This window comes from Mchenga conophoros, linkage group LG7 (genome assembly GCF_057382185.1).
Source record: "Mchenga conophoros isolate Kocher_MC1m ecotype Shallow Benthic linkage group LG7, M_conophoros_male_GT1.1, whole genome shotgun sequence".
NCBI classification, from domain to species: Eukaryota; Metazoa; Chordata; class Actinopteri; order Cichliformes; family Cichlidae; genus Mchenga; species Mchenga conophoros.
The window spans coordinates 49,895,767-49,920,316 of record NC_140532.1 but is presented as its reverse complement, the minus strand read 5'-3'; the positions used below and the strand labels follow the sequence as shown (position 1 = coordinate 49,920,316).

The 24,550-nt window shown below is 43.8% G+C and overlaps 1 protein-coding gene across 1 annotated transcript in view; it reads right to left on the bottom strand.

Annotated features, from left to right (window-relative positions):
• The window catches only part of itga1 (integrin, alpha 1), a 65,663-nt gene that overhangs the window by 23,012 nt on the left and 18,101 nt on the right, over nt 1–24,550 (bottom strand). The window contains exons 2-3 of the mRNA XM_085279922.1: nt 10,841–10,961; nt 2,783–2,892 (exon numbers count right to left, since the gene is read on the bottom strand). Of these exons, the coding sequence (XP_085136048.1) occupies nt 2,783–2,892; nt 10,841–10,961 (231 nt within the window). The remainder of the gene's footprint in view (nt 1–2,782; nt 2,893–10,840; nt 10,962–24,550) is intronic.

The following is a 24,550-nucleotide window of genomic DNA, read 5'->3' as shown; positions in this document are numbered from 1 at the left end:
TAGATAGATAGATAGATAGATAGATAGATAGATAGATAGATAGATAGATAGATAGATAGATAGATAGATAGATAGATAGATAGATAGATAGATAGATAATAATTCAAAATCTATTTGAAAACCCAAACTTGTGTTTTGTTTTTGGATGAGTATATGTGAGAGAAGGCAGACTGACTTTACAATTATACAACTGACGCATCATGTTTGTCATTTAGTTTCAATTTTCTAAACAGAATGCAAAAATACAGCCAAGGTGTTTAGTAACCAACCCCTCCAAAATTGTGGGTACTGTTCTTCCTCATCAGTATTTCATAATGGCCATGGCATAACCGCCTCCCAGTTTTACTGGTCAGACTGAAGAGTCATTAAAAATTACAACACAACAGCCACTAACTTTGCTCATTATGGTTTGGCTTCGCTCGTCTGTGCTGGGAAAATGTAAATCCATTATGGAGGCAGATGTGGCGATGAGAGATTGTGAGGAGTCGTCAGTGGGCACAGACTGAAATGATGAAGAGTGACAGATGACTGACAAGCCCTTTACTTATCTAAAACATTTACATGAACACATCCTGCTGAACTGCGCAAGGTTTTTCTACTGTTATAGAAATATCCAAGAATACTTTATATATCCATCAACTGATCCTAAAGAAACAAACAGGTCATGCATTTGCTTATCGTGTCTAGTTTCTTTTAAAAAAGTAAAATAAACCAGCACTGTTGTCATCATTTAAACTTCTCCTAGTTTGTTGCTGACTTGTCTGGCTCCAGATTCCCATTGGATGCTTTCCAGACAAAACTTCGGTCTGTGAGATTCAAGCTTTTTTTTCTAAATCCCCCAAGATAAAGCAACTACAGCACTCTCCACTTCAGAGAAGGGAATTCCAACTGATCAGCACTTAAAACCAATAATTTACCAACAGCAGCCAAGCTGTTACCGTGCTTACTTAGAAATTTTAAGGTGTCCAAGGCAACTGTGCTAAAGCGGTGACGTATCAGTCTCTAAAAGTTGCAGATCTGCTGCACACACAAGCTCTCGGTTATTGCGTACACACACAGGCAGGCACTAATAGAGGCTTTGCAGACTACTGACCGGCAGCTAAGTTGTGTTTATCTGTTTAATTTAGATAAATTGGAAGGCTGAAACATTAAAACCTTGTTTATTTGCTGTCTTCCTGTTCCGATGGTTCCAGCTTCCTCCCCAGAAGACCCAGTCAGATATAAAAGTTAACTTACACACACATCAGACGCACACGCCCTGAAGCACTTGGATTTAGAGTATTTGTGCAGACAGTTAATTGAGAGCTTCTCCCATGCACACCGGCAATTAAAATCCCCCTCATGCACATGTTCATGCACATATATAAACCAATCGGCCACTGAAAGATGAAGCGAATAACATGGATTATCTGTTACAATGACAACAGATATAATATGCAGCAACTGAATGATTGATCCCCGTGTTATTATTGCTTCCTTTTATCGAGTGACAAAGTGTGTCTAGAGAAGAGGTTGTGGTGGGTGGTTGGGTCAAACACACAGCTTTCACACAGGAGACTGTGATCACTAATTAGATATCCATGTTTACTTATTACTTTAGAGTTAATTGATTGAGTTTTTACTTCTTTGAGGTCAGGCTTAGACACCTTCTCAAATCCAAGAATAACTGTTTAACTTTTTCACAGCATTAATCATATCAGTATAATTAATCATGGTAAAAGGTCCTGAAGCAGTGACGCTCCTGGGGCAACATTAAAATGTAAGGTTGTGGTAACAATGATATCAGATTGCGTGTGTTGGACGCAGGAATAACTGTGAGTGCTTTACTTTCTTGCCAGGATTTCACTATGGTCATGGCATAAGCACATCTTAATTTTATGCTGAAGTTAATGGCAGAGGAGGTTTGGAACGGTGCAGTTACAGAGTCAGCAGAGCGTTGGCAATTTTGATCTGTTAGGAAAAGGTGTCAGCATTGGTTTTTTTATCCTTTAGCCTTCATTTATCCGATAGTGTTGGAGGAAGGATGCTGTGCATTCCTCTGCGTGAATAGGAAAGTATTAACACAACAGGAGAGAAGGTAAAACATAACAGCCAAAATGTAAGGCCGTCCTTGCAAAACATTGTTTTCTACTTCATCACATGCATGACAAATTAGTCTTGTACACCGTCTGAGTTCAGAAGCATTACGACTACATGATCAGTTGTAAACCTGTGATCAGTATGTCATAGCACTGAGCGTATTACTGATGGTAATGGTGGAAGGTAGGCCACAAATATGCTCTCAAATGTGCTATTTGGGAGTCAATCAACAGAACTTCTTACTCCATGATAATAATCAGTAATATGATCACATGATTGTCATAATCTATCAGGAAATAAGTGGCCTTTTGCATGTCTAACAAGGTGATTTTTAATTTTGTGCACGCAAAATGTATCAACAATGAGAATCTTTTGTTATTAACTTCACTAAACAGTTTGAATTTGTTATTTTTCAGTACATTAGGAGCAAGAATTTGGTACAATTATAAGTAGTGCGCATGAAGGTCATCGCTGTGAAAAGGGAAAAGTGCCCATAAAACAACAAATGTGACACTGACCACTGAGTGATCACTGTGTGTAAGTTTGATTAAAATCTGGCCAATACTGCAGGAGGAGCTGCATTTCTTGTGAACTGTAGCTGGACAGAGGGACAGGTGGTTGTCTTGGCATTGCATGAACTCATAGCCCCCTTCAGCCAGATCAGATAAAACTGTACACATGTGCACACAAATCGTTTTCTTACTGGGCAGCTCCAGTTTGATGCAGTTGTTGTTATCTCTCCCCACGGGACATTTGTAGACGTCTCCGGTTCTTTTACTCGGCTGTCCTGACAGCGGAGATCCAATCAGAACCCTGAAAAAATAAGGACGAGATGGGAATGGTTACAACACCACATAGTAATGGAAGATAACTCCCAGCTGCTTTTATAGCACTTCAGTGTTACGTTTAATGTGCTGGACAAGTTCAATATGTGTCTTGTGTGGGTTTTATTACACTGTGTCTCTCCATCAGTGCATTGATGCTAAAAAAAAGTTTGGTCATCTGCCTTCCTCTAAACGCTCAAGCTTATTAACATTCCTGACTCTAATGGACCCTGTGTCATTTGAAGCAAGACGCAGAGAGGAACAACAACACACCCGACACACTTTCTGCTGCCAGCTGCCTGTGAGAAACATTGTAATTATTTACAGCATTGAACGAGCACTCTTTTCACTCAGAAATGAAAAAATAAACACTTCATAATTACTTCATTAATGATAAGTTAAGTGTTCTTCCTGCTCGTGTCACTGCAAAAAAAGAGCAGCTTTAACAAGGGAATGATTGACAACCACTTAAATATTTCAACAGCGGTTCAAAGCACTGGTATGCAACTTTGTCCAAATATTCATGCTGCACACAGGATGAATAACTTTCCCGATCCAATGGATTTTCAAAACTGTTCTTAACATGAAAACCAGGCTTGTACAGGCTGTTGTTATTACATAAAGTTAAGTTTTAAAGGCACAGCCGTGTGAATAACTGTATGTAAAATGTGTGCTGGTGTCATCAACTCTAGATGACTCAGAACTTTCTCCAACAGGGTGTATTTGAAGTCAAACCATGGTCTTTTTCCCCCACAGTAACCGAGTCATTTTGGCTGACGTAACCAAAGTAGAAAAGTGAAAATAAGCAGCTGCGAGAGGGAAAATTGAAACGGTGTCCAGATTCCACTGTTTAGCTGAACGGCAATGAAATGGGTCGTTTTCAGATTGAATGAACAAAGATTGATCCTATCATACTATTTGTTTGTTGGGATTTGCATCTACTTCAAAAACAGCTCAACAGCTATGTTTTTGTGACAAGGAAAAAAAAACTCCTGTTATTAAAATTCTCATTGGTTTGTTGTCAGTATGATAAAAGGGTAAAAATGGCAGTATGGTAACAGGTTGCACAGTAAATGTGAATATGTTAAGATGCTGAATATAGAATTAAACAACTGAAAATGAAGCTGCTAGCTCGGCTTACAACTCTGAATCCTGGTTTATTTGATAATTACTCTTTTTCACTAAGTAGTTTTTCCCGAAAGAAAAAGGTCAGGGATGCAAGTGGCAGGAAATGAGCTTCCTCCAAAGCATGTCTGGGATCTGCTTTGGAGATAGAGCAACAAGCTCAAAGAGCTGCTAAACCTCCACAACAAAATGAGAAAGCTGTGGCAGTTTTGACATCTAATTAGGCTGGCACCTGGAAATCTTGTAGGTGAGATGTTTGGGACGTGTCCCATCAGGAGGAGACTGCTGGAAAACACAGAGCAAGCGAGGAAAATTATGTCTCTCAGCTGGGAGCGCCCCCAGATAAGCTGGAGGACATCGCTAGGGAGAGGAATATCCGGGCACCTCTGTTACCTTCTGCCCCCACAAACCATAATTCATCATTGGATGAATAATATATGGATATTTTTCAGCAAAAAATAGGTTACAAGTTCTTAAACCTTAAAACTCTTTAAATGTTGAATTTCTACAATAATAACAAATCATTTTCACATGATTTAAAAAATGAAAACATTGCACTTTTCTGAAACCTTTCCCAGCAATGTTGTGGAGAGCAGACAAATCTTGGGGTTAGCCAAGGTTACAAGAGGCTCCAGCGAAAAGCTGAACCGCCTGTGCCACATGTAACAGCTTTTCTCTCCCCACCCTCGCTGACGGTTAAGGCATCTGTAACTAATCAGTCACCTCCCACTTACAGCAACCTGCGTGTTACATCACCATGTGATTGCTATATTTTCTCATTAAAATATTTTCCCAAGCGTAACACTGAGAGCTACAGGTCGTCTCTAATTTTTCCCCACTAAACCTCTGTAAATCATTCAGCCTCGGTCATGTCCTCCCTCCGCTCGCAGCGTGCTTTGCCCTCATCACTAGTGTGAAACAGAACAAAATCAAGCTTTTTGGATGATATGTAGCACACATGTTTGACTGCACTGAGGAGTTTCAGTTGCAAATGGCTCCACTGATTAGCAGTAAGTGAATTACTACAAGTGATCTCATATGATCTCGATAAGTTAACTAGTACAAAGTGCCATCAGGTATAGCCATGCAGGAAAGGATCAGCGATTATAGTGCAACAGGTCTGACTTTAGAGTAACTAAAGGAGTTTGCAGAAAGCAGAAGAGATAAAAGATTTTAAAAACATGTTTCCATGTTTATTTTAGCAAGAAGCCACGGATGCTTGGTTTCATTGTATTAACAGGCTGGGTATGTGAATACTCTGGCGGGCAGTTTAAGGTTAACAGCTAGTAGTAAAAACAAGGACCTTCATTACAGCCGCAGCTGGTGTGCTCGCCCCAGCTTAATTTTACAAGCGAATCAGTGTTTTTTTCCTTTTTTTATTATTTTCTGGAGTAGAATTTAACCGAATGAACACTTGTCTTGATACGTGTGCACATTTTTGGCCAGAATTCTCTTAAACAAAAATATTTATTGGGAAAAAAAGACACATTTAAAAAATGTATTATACCTCTATTACTTGTCTGTTATATAACATTAGGGATGCTCGTGGCAATTCATTTCTTAATCAGCTAAACAGGTCAGTTAAGAAATAGTCAAATATTAAGTTAAATTTGAAAACGGTTTAAAAAAAAATATCCCCATTCCAAAAGGTCACATGACAATCTCATTGGCTCACGGAGTTGTGATGTCACTACACTTTGATCCTTTGAAGTTTGACCTTAAATAGGGGTGAGAAACAGCAATTTGTAGTTCGTGTCTTCGCAGCATTTGTGTTTGCAGCTTTCACACGTTCACCACAGAAACTTTTGGAAACCTTTTCAGAGTTGTCGTGTACAACTTTCAACATGTATCCTACAAGACACCAACCAAGGCAAAAAGATTACGCCGCTTCTCCTTCCTGTCGTGGCCGGCCAAATGACCTCTTAGCCGTCCAAAGGGCATTACATGACAGTAAGAAGGAAAACTACCACCTCCAGAATAAAATTCAACAGATTGAAGACGAGAAACTTCAACTGGAGGAGAAGTGTAGACAGATGGAAGCGCAAAATAAGAACCTTGAAGAAAGACAACAACGCCAGCCCGACATAACAATTATTAATGAGGGCTGGGGAATCAAGTTTGGACAAGCCCGAGACCAGATTGTCTTCCTAATTAAGGAAAACAAGCAAAAGAGCGTGGAACTAAAGGAGATGTCCAACCAGCTTAAAGACAGCAAAGCTACTGTTGAGAAGACAGAATGGGATCTCCAATATATGGACCAAAGGAATCGGCTGCTCCAAAAAAACTTCAATGAAGCTGTGAAAAAAAATAAAGAAATCCTCCAACAGAAGGAAGAACAGGAGAAAAAGCAAAGAGACATGGAGCACAAACTCAAAGTCACGGAGGAAAAATACACAATGCTGAAAGTAAAGTTGGATGATACACTGCGCCAAAACAAAGACCTTCTTCAAGAGAAAGAAAGATTGAAAGAAGAGAAGTGTATTGTCGAAGACTTTGAGGGTAAAAACCTAAAACTGCAACAGTTTTGTAGTGAACTGAAGGACAAAACAAGTCAACTAGAAGGGGAAAAAGAAAAACTGGACAAACAATGCTCACACATGCAGAAAAGGATGGATCAAATGGCGAGAAACAACTCCGAGCTCACTAAGGGGATATTGTTGGAATACAACAACTTGAAGCGCAAACACACTGAAATGCAGGCGCAAAAGCAAGAACAAGACAAAATACATGACGACCTGCAGCGTACGCTCCAAGATATCCACAGAAGAAATGAGGAGCTACAAGACATGTACAAAGAAGTACAACAGAGAAACGCAGACATGCACAAGGACAAGATAATGCAGGAGGAAACATCCAAAGAGCTCAAGGAAAAGCTTGAAGAAAAACGAGCAACACTGGAAGAGGTGGAGAAAACATGCAAGAAGCTTGAGAAACAAAACGCAGAAACCATCGATGAGTTGAGAACCCTCATCCTGGAAAAAAAAGCTCTTGTAGAAAAGTGCATGAAAAAGAAGAACAAACGCTTCCGCTGGCCCTGGACGAGAGACTCTACTGCTTCCTCACCTGGTGTAGCCTCGTCTTGCTCCACCTCTGTTCACCTCCCCAACCAGTCCCGGCAGTTGACTGCCCCCTCCTGAGCCTGGTTCTGCCGGAGGTTTCTGCCCGTTTAAAGGCAGTTTTTCCTCCCCACTGTCGCCTAGTGCGTGCTCAGAGGGGATTGTTGGGGTTTTCTCTCCTCTACCTTGTTTCATTATTTACTTGTTAACGTTTTGTTCTTACTTCATTTTACCTTGTTTCATTATTTACTTGTTAACGTTTTGTTCTTACTTCATTTTACCTTGTTTCATTATTTACTTGTTAACGTTTTGTTCTTACTTCATTTTACCTTGTTTCATTATTTACTTGTTTAACTTTTTCTTTTTCAACTTATTTATAAAACAATAAACCAATTGAATTTATCCTTTGAGTAGTTTTCATCTAATCTTTCCATCTATAACTTTTTCAAACATTCATATCTGTCGTTTATCTTCTTCTTGAAACCTCATAAATGGTGAAGGAAAAATCCTGGAACATGGTTCCAGGAAAAAGATAATTTAAAAAGGATAATTTAAATATGATTAATCTGTTTGGAAATCTGCAGGTAAACTGTCTGTCTGAGAAATTGATCAAATTAGAAGAGAGGTCAGCTGGATATTTAGATGTCACTCCTCTTATGCAAATTAATCAAATTCCTAAAGTGTAGTATTGCTGATTTTGAATAAGACCTTGAAGGACAGAAGACACATTTTCCTGGTAAAATGATGGCTGTAAAATTGGTGAAAGGGAGCCGACCAACTGGTCTGCTTCTCCCACCCAGTTTGTCATGGTCCATGGGTCTTTGATCCAAGGTTTTGAGTCTTTGAGTTGAGGATTCATTCTAGTTTTGAATTTTAGGTTCTTTGGATTAGGTTTCTGTCGTGTTAATGTTTTGTTTTCTATTCACAAGGTTGTTTTTAATACATCTTGTTAATTTTCTGATGCTTTGTATAAGTTCTTTATGGTTTACTTTCTAGCCTTGTTTGTGCCTTCAGTTTCTGTTCACTTTAGTGATGTATTTAGTGAGTCTCCCTTTGTGTTTCTGTTCTGGCCCTCCTTCTGTCTCGTCTGTTTGTCTTTATCTTTCAATGTTTCTTCATCTCTGTCTCAATGTCTCACGTTCAGTCTGTCTTCTTGTCTGTTTTCTTTACTTACTTCCTGTCTTTAATTTGAAACATTCAGTTTCCCTTCATGTCTTGCGCAGCTTTTCTTCCTGTCCTGGGCCCTCACTGGTTCCCTGATTGTCTTCATTTCCTCTATCCTCATTACCTCTTGTGTATGTACTTTCTCAGTCCTTCTTTGTCATTTGTCGTGTTGTCCATGACCATATCTGTGTGCCATGTAGCTCTGATTTCCATGTGCTGTCTGAATAAGTAATCCTAGTGTTTCTTGGATACTTGTATTCCCTGGCTGTTCTGAGAACTTTGCTATTTTAATTTAATTAGCATTAAATACACACCGTATGTTCGACTTTTGTCTTCTGAGTATTGCATTTAGATATGCAACCTCTTAGACACAGTGATCCATAAGACTGTTGGTTAATTAGTCCAACACTCTAATAAGGGAATTTGTGATAAACCAAAACGGTATGAAAACAGTCATCTCACCACCAAAGCTATCAATTTGATGTGGGAAAATTCTCTTTACGACAAAAGACGTGGGACAAGATATGGCAACTAGATAAGCAGGAATGGATGCAATTTACTGAATGTATTCATACAATGACACTAAGTGTGGTGTGAAGTTACTGCATGAGATGAGCTTTTTCTTTCTGTTTATTTAACCTTATGCTGCTGCAGACCTGTACCACATGTAAAGTGTTGCAAAAATGTTCCAGATAAGACGCCTCGTGTGACTTTTAGGTAAAATATTAACACATGAAGTCATCTTTATTTTTACAACAAGGTTCGCGCTGGAACGGTCTTGTCTTTCAGCGAGCATCTGTGTGTAACCCACATAAAATGAGGGTACCACTTTAATGAGTGATAAATATGAGGAGAGATGGGCAGCCTGCCCAACCAATTGAAATGCACAGGTCCCAGTATGCAGATACTAACCCCATGTTTGCCTACTGGTGGTGGTCAGAGGGCCTGGTGGCGCCAGTGTCCGGCAGCCTCGCCTCTGTCAGTGCGCCCCAGGGCAGCTGTGGCTACAATGTAGCTTGCCATTGCCAGTGTGTGAATGTGTGTGTGACTGGGTGAATGACTGAATGTAGTGTGAAGCGCTTTGGGGTCCTTAGGGACTAGAAAAGCGCTATACAAATGCAGGCCATTTGACCAATGGGAAAGCAGCCTGCCGCTGTATGTCTCACCCACCTACACTGTGTTCGGTGCTTTGTGTGGAGGTAGTTGCGTGCTAGCAGGAGAAAAGAGAGACTGAGGTTTTTGAGTTGGAAAGAGTATTAGATAAAAGTTTGTAACCAACTGTGCTGCACATAAGTTCGCTGGTTATCAGCTACCTTTCATGTTAAAAGTAGCCAAAGTGAGTAAACAGGCGAATGCTGCAGTTTTCTGGCGACTTTATAAAGTACCGCGTGGAGCTAAACTGTTAGCCTTTGTTAGCTCTGGTCGTTATCAACTGCCTGAAAGTTCATCTCAATCTGCTTCCAGAAGTAAGGTAACACTTGAAGCGCGACAAATGTTTATTTTCTTTCACGTCGTATTACTGTCATTAAAGAGAAAAAAAAACATGTCCTGTTACGTTATTTAGAGCCCCGCATTTTCCGACCGAGAGACACCATACTATTGTCTTCGGCGTGTGTGTGTGCTTTTTTTGTGTGTGTGTGCTGAATTGTTCCTGAGGTGGATCCTCAGGAACAATTCCCAGCCTTCCCACCTGGACTTAAAGCAGGGGTGGGCAATTCCAGGCCTCGAGGGCCGGTGTCCTGCGGGTTTTAGATCTCACCTTGGATCAACACACCTGAATCACATGATTAGTTCATTACCAGGCCTCTGGAGAACTTCAGGACATGTTGAGGAGCTAATTTAGCCATTTAAATCAGCTGTGTTGGTTCAAGGACACATCTAAAACCTGCAGGGACACCGGCCCTCGAGGCCTGGAGTTGCCCACCCCTGACTTAGAGAGACTGAGATTCGCTTCTTTTCCACTTGATGATCTGCTGCACCTTGCAGTGTGTATCACTCACACTTTAACACAGCTGGTTATTCATAAGACCACTGACTGACATTCTCTCACCCCTATTTTCTTTCACACCCTGGGAAAGAAAATAGGAGTGGACATTTTTTATTTGGGACTTTAAATAATAAGCTGTTGTGTAGAACATTTTCCACATGTGAAAAGAGTGTGAGATTTTCATTTGAATGTACATTGGATTTGTGTAATCTGTTTGTATAAAAGTTAAGGAGTCAGGTTACTAGGGTGCACCCGAGCATTGAAAACCAAAAGGGACACTTGGCCAAGTCATTGTCTTAGTATGTGTTTTACTTTTCTTTCATTTTTTGTAAGTTTCTTTTCTACAATTGTAAAGTGCCTTTAACCTGTGCTTGTCAACCTTATGGTTTATTTCACTAAAGTCGGTTGGTTCTTTTGAGTTACATTCTTGTCTCAGTGTCTCATTTAAACACACCTCTGTGCTCCTATAGTCGAACCTATTGGCCCATTTATATATTATTTTCAGCAATTCCCCTTACTGTGTTACATGTGAGATGCAGGGATCACATACATCCGGCCTCCTGATGACTTTAGCTACTAAAAAACGCGCAGCTGATGACACTCACCATTTTCCCTCGCTGTTCTCAAACTGCTGGACAGTGTAGCCGAACATGTCTTCCAGCGGTCCAGAGAAGGACAAACTGTTCTTCTGGTCCACGTTGAAGGAGAACACGCAGGTCAGCAGCACTGCAAAGATAAAAGTACAGTAAAGGTTACGCATGATAAGACTCGAGAGTGGTGCCGCTTTACTTCCTGTTTGAGTCTGCTGTGCTGCTCTTCAGAGTGGATTTACATAAACTGATGGGCAAATACTGAAACAAAAGATGTGCGTATGCAGTTATTTCTAAGTGCAGAAGCCATAAACACTCAGTAAATATTTCTGAAACCCTCAAGATGCCTCTTGGAAATGGAAAAAAAAAGAGATCTACTAAAATACTTTGTAAATGTAATAAATAAAAGTTAGCATTTAGGTATTTTAGTTACAGCAAATATAAATAATTCTATTTATGTCAATATTATTTACGGGTGCATGAAAATGATGTACCCAGATGAGGGCCGAACTTTGTGAACCACAGACACGCACACAGACACACACAGTCATTCTGGAAGAGGAATTTCGAACATCAATGTGAGCCATTTTGGTCAGGGTTCAATCTGACCTCCAGGACAATGGCTTCTTCTCTGCACTCTGCCCAGTCTGGGTCTGTCTGTCACTGAGATGAGTATATCACAGAGCCTCTATATAAATCCATCCATGTCTCATTGTGCCTGCACCACAATGACACTCTTTATATCTACTGTGCCAGGAAATTCCTTCAATATAATTTATTCAATTCCCGGACCTTTGAGGGAGTGTAGAGGAGTAGAAGAACAGTGGGATTAAAAACAGAATGTGCAAAGGCAGACCGCATACATAGACACACAAGGATAAAGCAGCTATTTATCCTTTGATGGTAATGCTTTGTAGCTAATGTGTCTGAGAACTACATTAAAAGGTCTAGACTGAAGTAATTTTACATCTTTTAGCAACACCCAAGAATTGATTATGTTTGTTGGTTTATCCACCAGATATTTCAGTGTGGTCCACACAGCAACATCCCAGACAGATTGCTTTGATATTTAGAAGAGACATTCACGAGCTCCAGAAAATGAATGAATGTTCTTACTCAGTCAAAACATCCCTGAATCTACACAATTTATTCTTCTGATTAAAAGCATAAAATGATTACAGTAGCATCTAAAAGAGAGCCCTGTGAAAGTACACCCCGTGATTTAGCAGCTTATATGATTTTATCAGGACCTTTCCGTGGTTGTGGATGAATTTTGACTCTTCTTTACAGCGCTGCTTCAGTTTAGTGACGTTTGCAGGCATTCGTTTATGCACAACTATCTTAAGGTCCCGCCACGGCATTTCAGTCAGGTTGAAGTCTGGACTTAGACTGAACCACTGCAACATCTTCACTCTTTTCTTTTTCAGTCATTCTGCTGTAAGTCTTCTGCTGTGGATGTTATCATTTTCCTGTGGCATGACCCAGTTTTGGTCAAGCATTATCTGTCGGACAGATGTCCTCATTGTTGACTCTAGAATACTTTGCTGTTCAGAGAAGATCATGGTTGACTCAAAGACTGCAAGGTTCCCGTCCTATGGCCACAAAACAAGCACAAATCATCACCCCTCCACCACCGTGCCTCACAGTCGGTTTGTGCTGCTATGCTGAGTTTGGTTTTTGCATTGTGCATTATGGACAAAAATCTTCACTTTGGTCTTGTCTGTCCAAAGGATATTGTTCCAGAGGTCTTATTCTTTGTTCAGATGTAACTCTACTGCCATGTTCTTTTTAGAGAGACAGAAGCTAAAGTTTTTCACACATATAGGTTTGGCCTTTTTCCCCCTTAAAAATAACCACCTTCATTTAGAAACTACATTTTGTGTTTACTTGTGTTATCTTTGTCTAATATTTAAATTTATTTGATGATCTGACAAAAATGGGAAATCAGGAAGGGAGCAAACACTTTTTCACACCAGTGTAAAGACAATTTGGAGTATCTGATATATACTAAATAATTCTGCATACAGTTGGGTCAAAGTAACTACAGAGCCCACTTCAAGAGACCATTTAATTCGACTGTAAAGAGTTTTTATATACTGCACTAGGAAGCTGACTTATTTTGGGAGCCAGCGTCTAGTGGTCACTCAAGGAACTTTTGTTTTTCTTCAGCACTGGCTTAATATTTCAGCCGAGGTTGTCTCTTGGCTCCATACATTCAAATGTGCTTACTGGCTTACTAAAATCACAAACTGCTGAAAATGTGGAGTGGTCTCCTGTGCATATTAACAACACAAGAAAGCCACAGAGAGCAATACATGCAGGGATTAGCATATGTAAGCATCCCTCTCTGTAAACAGAGCAGTTGTAAAACTGCTAGTCACGTTTAAATGTCGATCATTTAGATTTCATATAAGATTTCACTTTTTAAATTTCCAGAGACCACGAAGGAGGCCTGCTGAGTCATATACAGGAACCCCAGATGAGAAGTATTATCCCCTCTGTTTCTCCCTCAGTCATTTCTGCACTTCCTCTGTGACCCCCTTTCCATCTCTCAGAGAAGCTCAATTTCCTTTTCCTATTAACCTGATTATACACATCTCCACAAATCCAAAGGTACACACGCACACACGGACACACAGCTAATTTAGCTGATTTAAGATGGCTTCAGGCCAACCAGGCCTTTTCATTCATCACAGACTGAGCTCAAGTACAGTTCAGAGTCAAACCGGCCTGAGTTGTAAATCACTTAGGAACATCATTTGTCCACTGGCAGGCACATACTTTGTGTATACCAATCTCATTTCGCTGTATTGGGTGTCTCCTGGCTCTACTCTCTTCAAATCAGAACCAGTGAAGTTATATAACTGTCTATTTTTGTGAGATGGGCTAACATCTGCCCTGGAAAACCAATAAGCAGTCTTGTCCCTCTGTGGATGGAAATGGCCACATGAGTGTCTGAGGTACTGGCATATATACCCATATGGAAAAGAAATAGTAAAAACATATATGATTTACTCATGAAAGTGGCCACTTTCTCATTACTTTCATATTTTTTTTAGTAAGTATACAAAACATACAAGTTTCATTGTATAATTTTTCAAGGGATCTTATATGTGTTTTCACTCTTGTATGCTTTTCATACAAGTTTCATACAAGACAGATAAAAACTTTATAAGATTTATATATATATCTTTTCCATATGGGTATATTTGTCCATCACTGCTGGAAGGTTCATTATGTACTCAGTCACACATGAGCGTGTATAGCACATCAGTTCATCCTGACTGAAATATCGCAACAACTCCTCAATGGACTCCCATGACATTTTGTGCAGACACTCATGGTCCCCAGGGGAAATAAAATACTTGCTAAGGTCAAGCTGTGACTTTTCTTTAAGAATGAAACTGATCATTGTGGTTTAAGTGAAATGTGTCAAAAATTACTCATTTAGACCCCCTTCAGGACGAAATGTTCTGACTGCAAAAAAGGACAGAATTAAGCAAGATGTAGGTTTGAGTTGTAAAAGTAAAGCCAATGCAGAAGTGCACTGACTCTTCTTTCCTTTTCATGGGATTATGGGTGACTCAGGTTGCAAACTGACTTCTGGATGTAGGTCTATAAGTCTATGGGAAAATGGCCCTTGGCTTCCTTGCTTTTTGACCTCAGTAAACACTTTCTTGATTACTTTATGACACCAGTTGCTATTTTCAAGTCATACTGAATAAAACATGAAGTTCATTTTGTAAGTTATGGTCATTATCCAGAAAAGGGAATTATCGAGGGTTGAATGACTTGTCAGTCGCTAGCCAATAAGCAAGCAGTGTCACTGTCAAACTCAACTTTACCTCATTAGATATGGTTTCAAAAAACGTTGAAATGCCAGAAACAGTAAGCTTAACAAACTTTGCTTGAGCCTTTCTCCAACAGTAACTGACATATATATTGTAACGATGGTTAAGTGTTACTGGACAGTGACATGTTGGTTTTCTCTGCACACTGTTGTTGTTCCTTTAAGATTCATGTTTGGTTGGGCTGCAGGAAGTAGTGAGGGTGGTGTACAGGAAGGGGTGGGGGGGACCTGGTTGTTCTGTGTGGGTGCCAGGCTGAAGAGAGGTGTAGTTCGAGAGCGCTTCCCCCTGAGTTAACAACCCGCTGGCTTATGTGCCGAATAAACGGACAAACTGAGACCCCAACCGTCTGGTTCTTGTGAACGTTACATTGGTGTCAGAAGTGAAGAAAGAAAAAAGAACCCCAGAACGCCCGAGACCCTGTTGCCGGCGACGCTTGCCGTTACGAGACGAGGATGTTGCCGGGCGGGATTAAGAAGGAGACGGAGGAGAGGGAGGTTCGTCCGCGCTCGCCCGCCCATGGAGTGAGGGAAACGGCGCTGCGGCTGTCTGCCGAGGCTGGATTTTCTCCAGGTTTGACTAGGCTCGGGAACTGTTCGCACAGCGGCCGCGATTCCGGCGGGAAGGAGTCGACCTCGCTTGGCGCGCCGTCACGTGATGTAAACAAACATGGCGGCGCCCAGCAAGCTGCAGCGAATATAAAAACGCCTAAGTTCAGCGGCAAGACGCCATGGGAAGTGTTTATCGCACAGTTCGAGCTGTTAGCTGTTGCAGCTGGCTGGTCTGAGGAACATAAAGCTCTCCAATTGGCTTTGTGCCTGTGTGAGGATGCAGCTGCATGCCTGCTGCTGCTGACCGAGGAGCAGAGGGGAGATTATAATGCTCTGGTCGGAGCACTTCAGAGGCGCTTCGGGCAGTATAACCAACCAGTGCTGCTGAGGTCGGAGTTCCACAACAGACGCAGATTGCCAGGTGAGCCCCTCCGCATTTTGGCCCATGAAGTCGAGTGCCACCATCAGTGCAGGCGGAGTTAGCTCGGGACCAGTCCCTGCAGGCCCTGAGCCCTAAAGAGCTCCGCATGCAAACTCAGCTTGCTCGGCCGGCCACACTCAGTGCAGCCCTGGAGCTAGCGTTGGAGAGGGAGATGCTTGCAGGATCCTCTGGGGGCGCTGACGACGCACACGTGGTGAGGGCTGTGTCAGCACCTGTGGAACAGATGGAGACGCCAGCGGGCCTGTGCAGTTTGGTGCAGACAGCTTCGCTGCAGTCGCCTTCCCCTCGGGCTGGCCCACACCGCCGACCTCAGAGCTGCTGGGGATGTGGACAAGTCGGACACCTCATCAGGCAGTGCCCCAAGCTTGCAGCGGTTCAGGGAAACGCCCACGGGCCCGTGTAGGCGGGAGTACACGGGCCTGGGAGAACGACATCCCCACACCACCGCCACCTCCACCCGGTGCGGCCATCACTGTGGGCTGGACCCAGGTTGGCGGCTTTTGCCATGTTCCAGTGACGATTGCGGGGGTGTCCTGTACGGCCCTGCTGGACACGGGATCCAATGCAACGCTGGTCCGACCCGATATTGTCCCAACTGGAGCTGCTGTACAACCGACTAACGTGCAACTTAAGACTGTGACCGGTGATCTGGCCCCAATGAGAGGGAAGGGAGTGTTCCAGTTCAAGGTGGGGGACCTCGGTGTGTCTTATGCTGCCTGGGTGGCTGACGTGCAGGACGCCTGCATCCTTGGGCTGGATTTTTTACGAGCCATTGGTGGTGTACTGGACTTAGGCAAAGGCCTCCTCGTACTCCCTGATGGGAAGAAGGTGCCGCTTATTCCTCCCCCGGTCTGCACAGCATCTGCCGCGGCGTCCACCTCCACCGCAGAGACCCCTGCAGACCCGCCAGCAGAACAGCGAGCGGAGGAGGAGGAGGAGGAGAGGCTCTCAGCAGTGAGGAGTATCTGGTCAAAGAACTGTGAGGGGCTGACTCCACAGCAGCAAGAGAGTCTATGGCAGGTACTAAAAGAGTTTAGTGACATTTTTGCCCTGAAAGGAAGTGATGTTGGCTTGACACACTTGGTAGAGCACGTCATTGAGACCGGGGATGCCCAGCCTATTAAAGTGTGCCCCCGCCGCCTGCCCCTGGCTCATCAGGAGGCTGCAGACAGGGAGCTGTGTGAAATGATGAAGGCGGGCATCATAGAACCATCTGATAGCCCGTGGGCCTCCGCGGTGGTGATGGTGCCTAAGAAAAAAAGTCCTAGGATGCGTTTCTGTGTGGACTACAGACCACTCAACAAAGTGACGAAGAAAGACTCTTACCCCCTTCCCAGGATTGATGAGTCCCTCGACTTAGTAGCCGGGTCCTCCTGGTTTTCCACCCTGGACCTGCGGAGTGGCTACTGGCAGGTGCCACTGTCCCCGGAATCCAGACCGAAGACAGCCTTCTGCACTAACAGGGGACTATGGCAGTTCAAAGTCCTGAGTTTTGGCCTTTGCAACGCTCCTGCGACCTTCGAGAGGCTCATGGACAGTGTGCTGGCTGGCGTCCCACGGCAACGGTGTCTGGTTTACCTGGATGATCTTCTAGTGCACGGGAGCTCCTTTGATGCTGCCCTGGATGCCCTGAGACAAGTGTTGGAGAGGGTGGCGGCTGCAGGCCTGAAGCTGCATCCCGACAAGTGCCACTTCATGAGGAGGGAGGTGGAGTTTCTGGGCCACAAGCTGGGTCGTGAGGGCATCAGCACTTTGGAGGAAAAAATTCACACCATTACCGAGTGGCCCACACCAGCAGACCAGAAACAGCTCAAAAGCTTCCTAGGACTGGCGTCTTATTACAGGAGGTTTGTGAAGGGCTTTTCCTCCATAGCCGCACCACTCTTCCACCTGCTGCAGAAGGACCGTGACTTCATCTGGACCCAGGACTGTCAGCAGGCGTTCGACACCCTCCGCAGATCGCTGACAGAGTCCCCAGTCCTTGCCCCCCCTGACCCCGCCCTGCCTTTTGTCCTGGACACTGACGCAAGTAATGTGGGGCTGTGGAGCGGTGTTGTCGCAGGTTGGACCGGAAGGGGAGAAGGTGGTGGCGTACTTCAGCCGGGTCCTGAACAGGAGCGAGCGGCGCTACTGTGTCACACGACGAGAGCTGTTGGCTGTGGTGGCGGGGGTGAGACACTTTAAATACTACCTGTGCGGCACAGCATTTGTTGTCAGAACTGATCATGCTGCCCTTCAGTGGCTGATGTCTTTCAGGGAGCCAGAGGGACAGGTGGCTCGCTGGCTGGAGGAGCTCCAAGCCTTCAATTTCACCGTGGAGCACAGAGCAGGGACGCACCATTCTAACGCAGACGCCCTCTCTCGCCGCCCATGTGCTGCAGCTGGCTGCCGTTACTGTGAGAAGCGAGAGGAAATAGAGCGGGAACTCACGACAATAGACGGAGCAGCACAGCTCGCCTGCAGGGTTCTTCTGGTGGTGGATGCAGCGGAGTGGAGGGCACGGCAGGAACAAGACACAGACCTGCTGCCGGTCCTGCAGTGGCTGGAGAAGGGGGAGCAACCCCTTTGGGATGAGGTCACTGGGTTTTCCATCTGTACCAGGGGGCTGTGGGCCAAGTTTGCAGCTCTCAGGCTGAAGGAGGGGGTGTTGGAGCGTGCCTGGAAGGATCCTGCCACGGGGGAGGAGAGGTGGCAGGTTGTGGTGCCAAGGTCGCTGAGGTCAGCTGTGCTGGGAGCCTGCCATGGGAGCACTGGCTCTGGCCACTTTGGGGTCTCCAAGACTCTTCGCCGCCTCCGCCAGGGCTATTACTGGGGTCAACAGCGGAGGGATGTGGAGGACTTTTGCCGCAGCTGTGATGCATGTTCCTCACACAAAGGGCCACAAGACCAGTCCCGGGCTCAGCTTCAGCAGCAACCAGCAGGAGCCCCAATGGAGCGAGTAGCTGTGGACATCATGGGCCCATTTCCTCGCACAGACAGAGGAAACCGCTATGTTCTTGTGGCCATGGACTATTTTACCAAGTGGCCGGAAGCATACGCCATCCCAGATCAGGAGGCTGAGACGGTCGCTGATGTATTAGTGGAGGGGATGTTCAGCCGCTTTGGAACAGCAGAGACCCTCCACAGTGACCAGGGGCGTAACTTTGAGTCCAAGGTATTTGCTGCCATGTGTGAACGCCTTGGGACTAAGAAAACCCGCACCACCCCACTTCACCCCCAAAGCGATGGGCTGGTGGAAAGGTTTAACAGGACGCTGGCCCAGCAGCTAGCCATCCTTACCTCAGAACACCAACGGGACTGGGATTACCATCTTCCCCTTACCCTCATGGCCTACAGGTCGGCAGTGCAGGACTCCACCCAATGTACGCCTGCCCTGCTCATGTTAGGGAGAGAGCTGAGAACTCCTGCAGAGTTGGCTTTTGGGAAACCCCCGGACGCGCCAGAGGCACCACCGGGCCGGGACTACGCAAGGAAGCTGCAGGACCGGCTGGATTCTGCACATTCCTACGCCCGAGAGCAGCTGGCGAAGGCAGGCCTGCGCCAAAAGAGGAATTACGACATCACCACTAAAGGGAGGCACTTCCGTGCTGGGGAGCTGGTGTGGGTCTACAGCCCAAAGAGGAAGAAGGGACGGTGTCCTAAACTGGATAGCAGCTGGGTGGGGCCTTGCAGCGTCCTAGAGCGAGTGGGGGAGGTTGTTTACAGGGTGCAGTTGCCTCCTAGGGGGAGGATAGTAGCGCTGCACAGAGACCGGATGGCCCCCTACAGAGGACAGTCCCTCCCCTCCTTTCCAGAGGGACGTGTACAGAGCGTCCATGACCCTGCTCAGAGGGGCCCCCGACCGGGGCTGCGTTCCCCCCCCTCGGACTCTTCACCCCAAAGCCCCGAAGCTCCGCGTCCTCCTCAGGGGCTCAGGAGGTCAAGGAGGGAACGTAGGCTACCGCCCCGCCTCAGAGACTGTGTCGTTCCCTCGGGGACGAGGAACTTATTGCTGGGGGGGCAGTGTAACGATGGTTAAGTGTTACTGGACAGTGACATGTTGGTTTTCTCTGCACACTGTTGTTGTTCCTTTAAGATTCATGTTTGGTTGGGCTGCAGGAAGTAGTGAGGGTGGTGTACAGGAAGGGGTGGGGGGACCTGGTTGTTCTGTGTGGGTGCCAGGCTGAAGAGAGGTGTAGTTCGAGAGCGCTTCCCCCTGAGTTAACAACCCGCTGGCTTATGTGCCGAATAAACGGACAAACTGAGACCCCAACCGTCTGGTTCTTGTGAACGTTACAATATACAGTATATACAACTAGCAGAACATCTTTACAGCGTAGATGGTAGGAAACACAGGCTTAGCTTCCTGGTACATTTAAAGGGAAAGAAAAATAAAGCCACTACAGATGTGTCTTTAACCTGTATTCTTTTCTGAAGGCCACCATATGGTGACAGCAAAAAGCAAAACCATCTTTTAAATAGTTTATAGGTTGGCTTAAAAAATGGTAACAAGCTAATTTCTCCTTGGCATTTTTGTACAACTTACCAGTTTCAAGGCAGTAACATTTAAAGTGGCCACTTGTGATGGATGCTTGCTTTTACATCTTGCTGAACATTCAACCCCTTTAAAAGAGCAGTCAGTTGGGCATTACTTTCTGGCAAGTACATTCATTTTAAGCCTATTTGTCAATGGCTAAATTTAGCATCCCATTAAGTATCACAAGAGAACAATGGAAGCACCTTGCTAATTAAGCTAGCTAGCCAACTAGCTACTTTTGGTCTTCCATCCAACCTTTCGTCCATTTTCTGTCATTTAACATGGTCCAGGCCTAATGTACAAACAAATATATGATGTGATAGTGGTTACAAACATCTTTTACTGTTTATAGATAAATAGTACTGAGCTTAAAGCAGCACGCTGTCCTTCCATAAACAAAACTAACAGTGCGTTTTAACTTTAAGACAATTTCCCTTTGTTTTGTGTTCATAATCATTCTGACTGTTGGGCTCTCCACACTACAAAAACAGCAGAGGCCCACAGCGTCAATGAACACGTCCAAAAAAGCCAAAAAATCTGCATGTCATTTATCAAAATGGAAAACATGCTGACCAGAAATGTCTAATCTAAGTTGGTTTGAATACTGCAAAAGTGATATTACAATGGGTCTGTTTTCAGTCAAGGACCACGTGGTCCTGATTGATCCCGGCAGTCTGTCAGCCACAAGATAAAACCCCACTGCTCTCTCTGCCACAGTTATCAAAACCAAAGGAAAACCAAAAGACTTTGCTGCTGATACAGCGAGTGCAGAAAGCAGCACCCGCTGACCTGTGAGACATCACTCAACTTAGCACCTGTAGGCTTCAAAGCTTGGCTCAGCTATGGTTAAAAATCTGCATCCCATTGGCACCTGCTCATCTGTAACATATCTAACCATCTATAAAGAGCTTTAAAGCTTAATGCAAATCACCATCTCTGGGAAACAAAATCATGAAGTGGGCCTGACATTTGACCTTAATTAGATGCAGTGAGAAATCATTTGTTAAGTTGATCCAAGACAGACAGTCAAAACAAATCTTCTAAAAAGAAAGCAAGCAAACATCTGAAGAAACTAGAAAAAAGTTCATGTCGTGCTGAACTGAAGACTGAACTGGTGCATTTATCATTTATGGCGTTGACCCTTCAAAGGAATAATGTCAAAAGGGGCTTTGGGTGGGACTCAGACCTTTTCTAAAACCACATGCTGGCATTTAACAAGAGACAACACTGGCAAGAGAAAAGCTTCAAATAATTCTGGCATGTCTGTGGGCAGCCTAGAGCCATGAAGAAGTTATAAAACTGAAATATTTCCAGATTTCCTCCTTTGTTCTTTTATCTTTGTCCATTTTTCTTCTTTACTGCACATTTTTCCCATTTTTCCCCCATCCATTTTTTCTCTGAATTCATCTTCTTTGCCACTCCAGCAGTAACCACGCTACCCTCTCTAATCGCTCTAGGAATGGTTATCACGAGCTGAACTTCTGACAGCTTTTAGCTCCGCTTACTTTGACAAAAATCTTCTCATTTGGCTGCCTGCTCAGTCTCTGCTTTAGTCTTGGCAAATGTGCGGCATGTGGGCTTGCAGTGGACATAAAGGTTATAGATGTAGGCGTGTTTGTGGCTTTACAAGCAGAAGAGAACACAAGTGGCCGCTTTTTTTTTTTAGGTTTAGTGATTGCATCTGTAGGCAGGGGCGGATTGGATAAATAACACAAGCTAAAAGAGACACACGAATCCGCTGCAGATATGTCAGCAGCTGTGGAAGGATAAAGGGAAGAGGTAGCGTGAGCAGTGCGTAAACAGAGCAACAGCAACTCAGGTGCCCTCTGTGTTTATACAGGCTGGCCTTCAGGAAGCATACTGGACATGCTCAGTTACCTGAATTAAAAATATAGTTAAAAACACAAAATCCACACCACTGACAGATATATTAAGCAGGAGATAAAGTTCACAGCAAGTGATTCACTGGCTGCAGACGATTGGTCACTAGTGGACATTCCAGGTTCCGGTTCCAGTAAATTCAACCCAAGAAATGAAGAACAGATACTACAGATGTGATGAAAGCCTACAATTTGTTACCAAGGTTTATGCCAAAAAAAGTAAAAATGTGACAACACCTTTGGAGATGTTTGCTTATTAAGCTTAACAAACAAGTGCACCAACAATCATGCGTTTAGACAGAAGACGGCTGATCATGGACAAATTATAAGCAGACAACCAAACCATTTAGGAAGCTTATCCAGAGAGACATTGAGTTTGGAGGGGTTAGCACTCACTAGCTGGGATAGGCTCCAGACTCACCGTTACCCTGAACTGCATAAGCAAAAGAAGATGGCTCAAATTTATCTAATCTATGCAACTCTATGAGGTACCTTGAGCTGCATGTAGATTACACTGTGAGAAAGTTTCTGCCATTAACTTTGTATTAACAAACTGCCAAAATGTACATATCCTTAGGTATTGCTGTTATTGTTCACAGACTGGGTCAGGATCATTGAAGCAATGTTTAAAGGTGCAGTGTGTAAAATCTCACCACTAGATGTCAGTAGATTGAAGAATCTAACTACAGTGGCCACTGTAGGACAAACAACTTTGGCTGTCATTCATTTTTAGTGAGTGTAGGCTGTCAGTCCCTCAACTGTCCATCACTACTATTTACTATGGAAGAGCTGTAAAACTTTGTGAAAGGAGATCGATACAGGTCAGTGAGTGAGAGAAGCTCACTTCTGTCCAATTACAATGATACCGAGTGCCGCTGTTAGCTGCTGTTAGTCGACGTTAGTGAAACTTCCTTCAAAGTGGATCTAACGTTGTTGGATAGCAATTTAATTTTTATACAATGTGAGAAGGTAACCAAAGGGTTTATCAGAGCATGATTTTTAGAACACTTGAGCCCAACATTGTGTTGCTGGCATAATGTTAGCTTTAGTTGCTGTTTAGTTGGCAACACTGCATGAAATTGGTTCTAAGAATAGTGGACTTTTAAGGTTAACAGTACCTTCACATAGTTATACTTCTTGTCAAATCCTCAAAATTGCAAATATTTAGCAAACTTTGCAAATATACCAGCCACTCACAAATAGCAGACATATTTGGCAGTCCTAATGTGCATAAATAAGGTGTTTCCTTTGACAGGCTAATATGCCAAAGGTAACACAAGATACACAGCTGGAATTTTAGAAATTTGTGAAATATGCTCCAGACGTTTGCGCTGTTACCTAAATTAAATCTGAGGACAAAGTGAAGTCTTTAGCTTTGTTAGTGTTATCATAAAAGTATTGGGCAAACTTCATATCACTAAAAGCACAAAGACAACCCTAGTGGTGGAAGAAGTGGCAGTCCTGACATCAGTGAAGTCACAGAGATTCATCTTCTCTCTACAATATTATGACAATTCAACCAGTATTTGGTGAAATATTCCAGTCTGGATCAAAGTGACAAACCATATGTCATTCCTTGAGTCACTCGTGGCTAAATCCCCTCCCTCGACCCTGGCTGCTATTTAATCTGCTTCCTCTTCTCCCTCAATTCATTCATTCTGCTGTGTTTTGCCCCTCAAAAACATCATCCATTCCTCTACTGTTTCTTCAATCCATTTATCTCTGTCTGCCCCTCCCATTTCCCATCTAAGCATCTCTCTGTTTACACCCCTTAATACACTGACTGAACCTGTCGGCTCAACGGTGTCAGCTTCCACTTTGTGAGACTTCCAGATGTACTCCCAGGAGCTCGTTTTTTTCCACCGGTGCGGAAAACATCCAGGCTTACAAGCTGAGACCCACACAGGACATCATCCCCCCTGACACTTGTCAAACCTTTCATCCCCTCCCCAAATTTCTCTCTCAGTAATGCAGGGGTGGTTGACACTCTTCTAACCATATCCCCTGCCCTCCGACCACATAAGCATACAATGTCTGCAAAATCTGCTGATCACAACAGTTTTCCCATATAGGGAGCATCTGGACGGAGAGTGCTCCTTGGCTACATCAAACTAAAAATACACACACCCATAGGTCAAAGAACAACCTCTCCCCAGAATCAATAAGAGACATGCAAAAACAATCATGCATGTTATGAAGGAAACGGTGAGAGAAAATAATAACCCCCCCTGAGCTTGGGGGTAAACTGCATATCACCCACTGTTACAACATCACAGCAGATTTATTTGGCAAACTCAGTAAAAACAAATGAAACTGAAAAAACTAAAAGGGAGCGTCACTTATGCTAGTAAAGCAGGAACCAATTACCTTAAAAGTGCTTTGGGTTTATGCACTGATTAATTCATAATAATAACTACACATTTTAAATAGCATGCATGGTATTTTAAACAACGTACATATGTAATTATAATATTTCAGTGCTCTTTGT